Consider the following 10,661-nt stretch of genomic DNA (forward strand, 5'->3'; position numbering starts at 1 on the left):
TAATGGACGACCTCAAGAGGCACAAGCTGAAGGTTTTGCCATGGCCCTCACAGTCCCCTCATCTAAACATCATCAAGAATCTGTGGATAGACCTCAAAAGAGCAGTGCATGCAAGACGGCCCAACAATCTCACAGAAATAGAACCTTTTTGCAAGGAAGAATGGGTGAAAATCCCCCCAAGCAAGAATTGAAAGACTCTTAGCTGGCTGCAAAAAGCATTTACAAGCTGTGATACTTGCCAAAGTCGGTGTTACTAAGTACTGCCATGCAGAGTGCTCAAACTTTTGCTTCAGGCCCCTTTCCTTTCTTGTTATTTTGAAACTGTAAAAGATGGAAATAAAAAAGTTTTCTTGCTCAAAATATTATAGAAATGTGTCATCTTTAACTTTATGCCTTTTGGAAATCAGTTCATCTTTTACTCGCTTAGCTATTCACAGTAACAGAAATTTTGACCAGGGTGCCCAAACTTTTGCATGCCACTGTATTAGTTGTATTCTGTACAAACAAGTCACAGATTTAGCCCTAGATCATGACAAATATGTGGATCAGTGAGAGGGGAAGGTAAAGCAAGTGATGCCAGAGCACAGGGAATTATTTGAGAACTATCCATGGGATTTCAAGTGTGAATTTTGGAAAGCAGCTTTGGTTTGAGTTGCAATGTTGCAATTGTTCATTCATATCAGCTAGGTATTTGTGTGACAAAAATATGTTCAGGCTTATAACATATAATGTCCCTACTCAGCAAGATACCTGATGGTTGCTGATATTTGTACTCTAAATATGAAACAATGTCTTCAGGTGAACCAGGTTGTATTATTGGGAGAAGACAGTATTTAAAGGGTTGGGACTCATCTACTGTACAGTTTCAGAAAAACAAAATTCATGAAAACTTCAAAATTTATGAATTTATGAGATGTACAAAATCTAACTAAGCACTAACTGCATTTGAAAAATGTTATCTTGCACTGAAATATATTTGGATTTGTTGTGATCATTTTAACTGATGAAACAATGCTTGAATGTTAAATGTTTCATTGAAGAAAAACCATTAGGATTCAGTTACTGTATGAGAATATACAACTGTTAAATAGCTTTGTGATTGATGTAGTTTAAAAATACATTCAGAAAGGGATATTGGAAAAGTGGAATAAAAACAATTCATGACATAATATATACTGTTGAGCTGACCGTAGTTGTGATGTTAACAACTTCTTTCTCAGAAAACACAAGCAAACTATCTCATTACTCTCAAACTGAAGTGACAATCATGGGTATTTTCAATATCTCATTGGAGTCTAAATACAGTAGTTTTGAAAGTAAAAAGTTTATTCAAATGAAATTTCAATTTTATAATTTAAACCCATATGGTGCTTTATAATACAAAGCAATTTAACAGGAATCCTTTTAAAAACTAGTATTTTCTGAAACTTAATGATTCTTTATTTTGAAAGATATGTAAAGTGCTTGAAGACATCTTTGACAGATGTGCAAAGGTATTCAAATAGTCTCTGAAAACTCATGTTTGCAGAGTATAATGGACTCTTCAGTTATGAAGATAAAGCTTAAATTGCACACATACCTTTAGTGACCACCAACATACCTATATTAAAAAGTGCTCTCTGGAAAAACATATATCGCCATCTCAGAATGGGAAGCCCAAGTTCCAACTGTAACAATTCTTCACTTGACCATAATCAACATAGATGTGATTTCTGTTTGCTGAGAATGAACCACTTTAATGACATCTTAAAGTAGTTATTGGAGCTTAACCAGAAGCAGCCCAACAGTTCAAAGGTGTGTATACATTTTCCCTTCATTGACATTGCCTGACTTATTGAGCTCCTCCAACTTTGTGTTGCTCCCGGTTTCCAGCATTTGCAGTCTCTTCTATCTCCATTAAGCTCCAAAGACTTCACGGTGGTTTGTACTATATTAAAACTGATTTTTGTTCCAACTATTTTATTCTGCCAGTTTTCAGTAGATCTGTAAAAAACTTTCCTCAAAGTCTGTCATTTTTTGCATTGCTAACATGCCAGTGTTTTTCAGTACAAAGGATCAATTTCTGGAGCAATATTCAATTCTTTTTCTTCTTAGTGGTAGATCCCACAGGTCTTTCCTGATTTCATAAAACAACTTTTTTTATGTCGTGACTATACATACAATTTTTTCTGTTTAAAGAGAATCACGACCTTCAGACCGCCGAGACCTTCAGACATCATCAGCCTCAGAGTCTGGTTCTTGAATTGTTGGGAGCCGTGTCACTGACTTAGTGTCAAGCTCTGCAAAACAGGTTATATGGAAAATACACCAAGTTAATTGTAGAAACAATAAAGTTTTCAAAGTAGAATCAAAACTACAAAGCAATTGTGCCAATTCCATTTTGTCCGAAAACATGCCATTGAACTTCTGTGTAGGGAGTAGGTCGCCATCAGCAAAATATCTTTTATACATTTAGCCCTATGACATTACAGGATAGTGTTTATGGAAATGAATAAACAGTCAACGTTTTGAGCTGAAACAGTTCATCAGGATTCAATGTCAACGGTGTATTCATTTCCAGACACTGTCTGACCTGCAGATATTTCCAGCATCTGCAGAATCTCTTGTCTTACAGAATTTTATTGCATTGCTCTGTGCATTTCTCAACACACCATGTTAACTTATATTTTGACACCTCAGCCAATAAATTATTCTCCAATGAAAATGCAATAACTGCCCTATGAGCAATCATCATATGAATTTTCAAACTGAGATCATTAAGGGCTTCATTTAGTTAAATATTATTAAAAATTTTTAAGGATGTTACAGGGGCCTTTACTTAATTGAAGCCATGGAAGAGAGATCATATAATCGCCCAGGGACATATGTATCTGTGCAAGAGAGATGCGCATGGTGTGGAGAACTATATCTATTGTTTCTGTATGACTTACTATTAAAAAGACTAGATAAAGGGTGTAAACTTGTGGATAAATGTTTCATTTTCATACAAGTAGTGTTCCACTGTAAATAATTACAAGGACAATTAGGTAACCTGAAAGACTACAAGAGAATAGGATTCCTAATTGTTTATTAACATACTATGTTTTCCTTATTTCCGTTCAGTTTTCTGGAGGTTATCGTAACTTTTACCAAAAAATTTACACCTAATAAGTGTACCTATGCTGCAAGCATTGAATTCAGCTGATCTGCCAAAATACCCTAACAGGGGATCATTCAAGTACAACTCTTGACTACATTTATAGCAGAACCTGCTTCCTATCTGACATTTGCTTTGAAATAGTGGTGTGTGGCATTTATTCTATTGCAAATAATTTTCTTCATTTTACAAACACCAAGCAATGAAATTTCAATTTACAATCCGGTGAAGTACATGGGGAAAAAAAAATGGCTTTGAATATCCTGCATCACAATATTAAAGGACTCAGACCTTCATTTGGACAGTACAGTATCATATTCCTTCTTTATTGCTATCTCACCAGTAACTTGCTTCTTAAAAGTTCTGCTACATTACAATTATATAGGTTTTAGCAAACACTTAACTGTGGCTGTTGTTCATCCATACTTGTTCAACAGACACAAAGCAACTGGTTGGTGTCTCCTGATCTGTGTTAATTTGAACGACCCAACATTATGCAATACATACAATTAGCAATCAGATTTTTGGACTGCGGTTAAGAAAGGGTAAAGATGTATTCACTAATCTTATTAATAAATAACTATATTAATTTCACAGATAAAGTATTATTTATGTTAATCCACACACACTACTTAAATCCATGTGTTCCTTTTGGTGATCAATTCATTTCAAGCAACCTGTTTACTGTCAATACATTGTTTCCCTGTGAGTGTATCAGACTGAAAATATTTTTACTTACCAGGCAAACGTACTATGCTTAACTTTCCTAATCTGCCTGGTCCAACAGCATTCTTAATCTCCATAAGAAACTCGTTGAAGTTTTCATTCCCTGTCACTGTTTAAAATACACAATTGTAAATATACAGCAAAATATGAACATTTGAATGTGAAGATTGATACATAACAACCATTTTAAGTTTGAACAGGGTACTGCACAGGAATTCGACACACTGTTTACACTTTCCAAGCAACATTGTTTAATTACCAGAGTCTTGCATTTCCTGGTGCGATCCAGGTACTTGGAGCTTATCAGTTACTGCTTCGGCAGTGGCACCCAATTTCAGTGGCTGATCATTTGGAACAGTATCTTCGGTACTCTTTTCCATCTTAGATGGTCCCTGTTCTGCAATATTCAGTGGAGGTTCTCCATTAGGTATTTCCTTGTTCTTTTCTTTCTGTCCTTCGATTTCCTCTTCATTCTGACATCAACATAAACAACAAAAGTCCTTTTAATGCACTGAATCCAACAGGGAAAGTGATTCATTCATGGTTGACAAGAGAGATGAAGATAGCATGAACTCCAAAGAAGCTAACAAAGCTGTTAAAATAGCTGTTAAAATGATCTCAGGAACCAGAGCATTTGGAAATTAACAATGCTGAACTATGAAAGCGAGTTTAAAAGTTGCAAGATAGAATACAAGACCAGAAAGGTCTGAACATTAAGTAAATTGTAGGATGAGGGGGAAAGAAAAAAGGAAAATACTTGTAATGGCAGGTTGAGCCCCTTACAGGCAGAGATAGGAGTATTTAGAAAGGAGCATAAGGAATAGCAGAGGAATTAACAATTACTTTGTACCTGTCTGAAAAATAGAAATAACACAAAAATACTGCCAGGTAAACAAACTAGAGAACAAGAAGTCAGGAGAGAATAAGAACTGGAAGAAACAGAATAACAATAAGTGCCAAAGGTGAAGTCAGTCTTTACTATAAACCTTTAACTACATTATGCCACAGACACCACGAGATTAAAATTATCAGATTACATTAACGTTAACTACAGTTAGACATTACAAGCTGATGTTTATTTTAAAATTGAACACTTAAATGGGATACCCTTAAAAGTTGACAGGAAGATTTTGAGCAGATGCACCAATACCCACCACAGAAGTGACCTTGGGTAGTGGTTGAAAGGGGTTTGTTTGTGGATCTGGTACATCACCATCATCTTGATTTAACAGGTGTCCATCTCTTTTAGCATCTTCCCTTTCTTTCAGTTCTCTGCAAAGACATGAATGTTTAAATAATATCAAGATCATCAGGTAGGAGATACAGAAGCCTGAAGGCTCACACTCAGCGATTCAGGAATAGCTTCTTCCCCTCTGCCATCCGATTCCTAACTGGACTTTGAAGCTTTGAACACTACCTCACTTTTTTAAAATATACAGTATTTCTGTTTTTACACATTTTTTTAACAACCTATTCAATATACGTAACTGGTTTACTTGTCTATTTGTTTTATTTTATTTATTATTATTTTTTTCTCTCTCTGCTACATTATGTATTGCAGTGAACTGCTGCTGCTAAGTTAACAAATTTCATGTCACATGTCGGTGATATTAAACCTGATTCTCATTTTCCTGTGAATTGTTTTTGCCTTCAGCGACTAGATTTTGAAAATTAATTCCTGGTAAGTCTTCGTGTTAGCTTTATATCCATATTTCATTGTCTTCAGTTGTGAGACACAACTGCTCCTGACATGATAGTGGGATTTATGAGTGAACGACGATAGTGTGGAACTAGCCAGTCACTTATAGGCCAGAATGGTAAATATGGCAAATTCAAACCCCCACCCCCCACCCTGCCAGAGAGATACTTGTGTGACTGAGATTGCATTTAATAGAATCAATGCCTTTTAGAATATAACAATTTTGTGCACTAGGCATTAAAATAAGGACTCTATATGTGACCCAGATTCATGTGAACTTTACATTGGTTATATTAATAAATATTTTTTCTTTAAATATTGCTCAATGCATATTATTTACACTTGAGTTTTTCCATAATGTTTAGAAATGTAAAGGTTGAATTTTGACATCTTAATGGACTAGAAACAAAGGGGACCGCCAGTGGGCAGCAGACCAAAAGTATCCTGCAGTCCAACTAGCAGAACCGCTTTGAAAACAGAACATAAACACAGCATTTTCAACATCCTGGCAAATGGTACTGAGTGAGTGTAGTGACAACACACATGGCTCAGTTTCAGAAGCAATATTTAAAGCCTAATGCCAGCAAAACATCTATAGGATTTTAAAATCTGGCTGCACCACACCAGGGAAACAGAATGTGGATTACAGATGAATCAAGGCTGTTCCAGGATTGATTAACTCTTCACTGGATATGTTCCTAGGCACTGTTCGGGTTCTTGGGCTATCATGCTCATTAACGATGGAAGGAATTTTACTAGTGACACAAGGGATCATTCACCTGATGACTCCTACATTACATACAGGCAAGAACCGATGATGAAATGAGGAAAGGTCATGGGGAAGTCAATACCACAGGACCCAGAAAGTTTAGCCGTCCTCACCCGAGCATGTGGAAAATTCCAACCTCATTTGTGCTTAAAGAGGTGCTGAGATTTCTCCATATCTCCGGATACAATAGACAGCCCCGAAAGATTTGCAGGTGAAGTGTCGCCGTCCCTGGCAGGACTGTTTGGAGGCCTGAGTGGTTGTAAGGGACGTGTACAGCATGTGTAGTACTCATCCCACTCGTAGAGAGAAGTACAAGGAGGGAGATCAGTGGGGAGAGACGAGTGGACAGGGCAGACTCCTAGAGAGTAATCTCTACAGAAAGTTGGGGGGTTGGCGGGGAAGGGAAAAATGTGGTTCATGGCAGTATCCCATGGGAAGTGGCAGATGTTACTGAGAATGATGTGTGGATTACGGAGATCCTGGGATTGCAGGTAAGGTCAAATGGAACCCTATCCCCGATATGACAGGAGGATGAAGCAAGTGTAGACATAGAAGAAATGGGCGAGAGACAGGTGAAGGCAACATCGAGTGATGAAAGGAAAACACCATTCTTTGAAAGAAAGCGAAATCTCAGGTGTTCTGGAATGGAAAGTCTCACCTTGAGAACAGATGTCCCAAAGACAGAGTAATTGAAAGAAGGGAATAGCAATTTTAAAAAATGGTAAGCTGGGGAAATTTCAAAGAGCTTGAAAGAAATGTTTCAAAAGCCATAATGTTGAAGATTAGAAATTTTTAAGTAAGGCAAGCATAACTGTTTAGTCTTTTACCTCTCCTCTCGGATTTTTCGTACTCTTTCTGCACGTTCTCGTTTCTCTTGGTCTTCCCGTGCCTTCTGCACCATTACATCTTTTTCAACCTGTTCTTGAAGGTTATCATAATCCTTTGCTATGGTAACCAAAAGCCAATTAAGGCCTTCCTTAATTGCCTTGTCCAATGTTTTTCCATATCCCCGAACAGCAGAACATGGTTGCTATTGATATCAATGGGAAAAAAATATGCTCAGTGAACAATTACTACTTCACTAAAAAGGACAACACGTGTTGAGATGCATTTCCCATTTGCATTTAAGCAGACAGAATCGGCAATAGTAACAGATCATTTGAAGAAACTGCTGTTTCAACATTGTCTGGAAATCAAGTTCCATAACTTTGTGATGTATTTGACAACTGTAAGGTTGACATAATTGTTTATATTCTTTCACTGCTTTGAAAGCATGAGTTCAATGAACTGAATTATCCTTCATTAGTTTCTAGGATTCTGTGATTTACTTTTTAAGCAATGTTTTACAAAGCTTGGGATGCACAGTTGTTTAACAATAGTGATAAGAGGAATTATTAGAATTGTGTAGAAGCCTCTCGGATTTGACTGCAACCAGAGGAGAATGTACAGTTCCCATAGTGCAACTGCACCGGTCCCATGAAATAATGGCTACGCAACCTACAGATGTCCTTGAAGATTTATTTTTATTTCTCTCGTTCTTCAGCAGACACCGTAAAAACTACAAGAAAATAAAAGACATAAAGGGTTTGAAAGATATATCTCTCAGTCTTTTAAAGTCTCTCAAGCTAGTGTCTGCCGATAAACAGGCTCAAGACGTCAGCAAAACAGAAGTGTGCTGAAATCAAATAAAATCACTGAAAACGTATCACACTGTCCATGTAAAGGCACATCAACAACATTATGCACAATAGAAAACAAATTTTAAAAAAGCAATTACCATGTGCACCTCTTGGAGCACATGCAGAATAAGATTATTTTAGGACTATAAGTCTTTCTCTGCCTCCATGTTGGTTCTGACCCATAATGCCACAGTCATGCTCTTATTAAACTCTGGTCATGTGACCCATTACACTCTACAGTAAATAAAACCTTATATAAAAAGCACAAAATTCTTAATCAAACAATATTTTAAGGTAATATGTTTTAAACAATTTTTTTATTAATGTTACCCTTTTAACATCTTATTTATTACATTTTTAATCTTTTTTACAGCTATGAACTCAAATACTTATGAATTTATGACAGAAACATATAAAATAAACATCCCAATGAAACACGTCTCTGAGACAGTTACACATAGATTCAGCGATCATCTTGAATTGTGTGATTCTGAGGTTTGGTTTCAATAGAATCTGGGGTCTGGAAAAGATTATTTAAATATGCAAATGGAATGGTTGATGTCAAACAATGTCTTTGCCGCTGCAAGGTTGGAAGTAGCAGTACTGCATGGGTGCAAGGGCTGCAAAGGTTAACTATGACACAACAGGCATTCTGCAAACTGACAACAAGAATAGCAGCAGGTATTGAATTGAAAATACACTTGGACTAAGATGTTAACTGTCCTGTGCTATCACCAGTGGGATCATCAGTTGGCCTGCCACCTGTCTTCAGGAATTTTGGCCCGCTTATGGTCAAGACTCCCTCAAGGTGGTGGGCCAGCAATGCTAAAGCACCACCTCCCACTGGTGAGCTTAAAAACTTGGCATATGCCTCTATCAGAGTTGTTGGTCGCTTCCATCCAACAGATAGTCTGCTCTTCAGGTGTCCATGCAACTACTGAAGGGTTTGCAAAAGATGTATACACTGTCTGGCTATCTGCCCCTCTGGACATACTTGGTCCACACCCATGATGATCCTGTCTCTGCTGCCTCAGCTACACCCCTGCTGGTTGACTTTATCTTTCTTCTAGTCAAGTCAAGGTCACACAGCCACTTCTGGAAAGTGAACACCATAAAGCCACGGCAACCTACTTTGAATGGATAGCATGAGACCTTCCACCCTCTGTCTCTGCACTCTGATCTTAATTCTGCATACTTGGTTAACTTGCGCTCATGGGCTTCATCGATGTTGTCTTCCCAGGGGACTGTGAATTAACCAATAACCACTTCTCTACTGGTGTCAGACCAAACGATTATATCTGGATGCAATGTGGTGAAAGCTATTTGCAGCAGGAAACTGCTTTTCCCATCCAGGTCAGCCTTGACACACCAATCATTGGCTAAAGAAAGTGTGCTTGATATATTTAGATATATTAAGCATCACACATAAAATGCTAGAGGAACTCAGCATGTCAGGTAGCATCTATGGAAATGAATAAACAGTCAACATAACAGGCAAAATCCTTCTTCAGGACTATAAAGGAAGGGGGAAGACGACAGAATAAAAAGGTGGGGAGGGGAAGGAAGATAGCTAGGATCTGATAGGTGAAGCCACATGGGTAGGAAAGGTAAAGGGCTGGAGAAGAAGGAATCTGATAAGGAGAGGAGAATAGACCATAGGAGAAAGGGATGGAGGAAGGTACTCGGGGGGGCGGGGTGGCTAGGCAGGTGATAAGAGGTAGGGAAATAGAAGAGGGAAGGGGGAAAGAAAAATGTTTTTATCAGAAGGAGATGGGTACCATAGGACAAGGTTTTGAGGGGAATGCAGGAAATTGGGACTAGGTGGTACTGTAGTTGACATGGACTTATTGGGCTGAAGGGCCAGTTTCTGTGCTGTATTGCTCTATGACTCCTTAAAAACATGGAAGTACTTAGGATGTATGCAGTGAAGATTCATTGCTGTATGCTGAGAGATCAAGTAAGCAAGGCCTCTGTCATCTACAGTTTGACCTTATTGCAAAGTACTGAACTGTCTGAGTGCTCTAAAGTGCTTGATTATGGAAGACATTTTCCAATAGCTAGAGTTTGGAACTAAGTGTCAAAATTTCAAACATAGGATTGAAATGAGGAGAAATTTCTTCAGTCAGAGGATGCTTTGCAAGTCTCTAACACAGAGGGCTGTAGAGGCTCACTGTATTCAAAAATAAGAATAACACAGATATTTAGATTTCTGTTTGTGGTAGAAGATCAATATTCTTGAGGGACCACATAGCCTATTCCCATTTCTTTTTTATATTGAGTTATCTCATGTTTTTGAATTATATACTCAGTGGCCACTTTATTTGGTACCCCTGCTTGTTAATGCAAATATCGAATCAGGCAATCATATGTCAACAAATGCACAAAAGCATAGACATTGTCAAGAGGTTCAGTTGTTCAGAAAAAAATTATCAGAATGGGGAAGAAATGTGATTGAAATGACCGACTGTGGAATGATTGTTGGTGCCAGATGGAGTGCCGCAGACCGGTACCGGGCCGCAAGAAAACGATATGATTTGGCGATAGGAGTCAGCGGCACCTTTCCTCATTCCCTGTCACACGCCCTGTTGAGCTCGAACGCACGCGAGATGATTACCCGCGCGTCATCCATGTCAGCACGGGAAGGAGATCAAC

The 10,661-nt window shown here is 37.9% G+C and overlaps 1 protein-coding gene across 1 annotated transcript in view; it reads right to left on the reverse strand.

The window, feature by feature from the left end:
• Positions 1 to 1,548: 1,548 nt before the first annotated feature.
• The window catches only part of LOC140199061 (ADP-ribosylation factor-like protein 13B), a 43,115-nt gene continuing 34,002 nt past the window's right edge, over positions 1,549 to 10,661 (reverse strand). Inside the window, 5 exon segments of the mRNA XM_072260510.1 lie at positions 1,549 to 2,279; positions 3,876 to 3,971; positions 4,122 to 4,335; positions 5,017 to 5,134; positions 7,158 to 7,360. Of these exon segments, the coding sequence (XP_072116611.1) occupies positions 2,209 to 2,279; positions 3,876 to 3,971; positions 4,122 to 4,335; positions 5,017 to 5,134; positions 7,158 to 7,360 (702 nt within the window). The 3' untranslated portion in view covers positions 1,549 to 2,208.

The sequence above is a fragment of the Mobula birostris genome, chromosome 6, assembly GCF_030028105.1.
Source record: "Mobula birostris isolate sMobBir1 chromosome 6, sMobBir1.hap1, whole genome shotgun sequence".
Taxonomy (NCBI): domain Eukaryota; kingdom Metazoa; phylum Chordata; class Chondrichthyes; order Myliobatiformes; family Myliobatidae; genus Mobula; species Mobula birostris.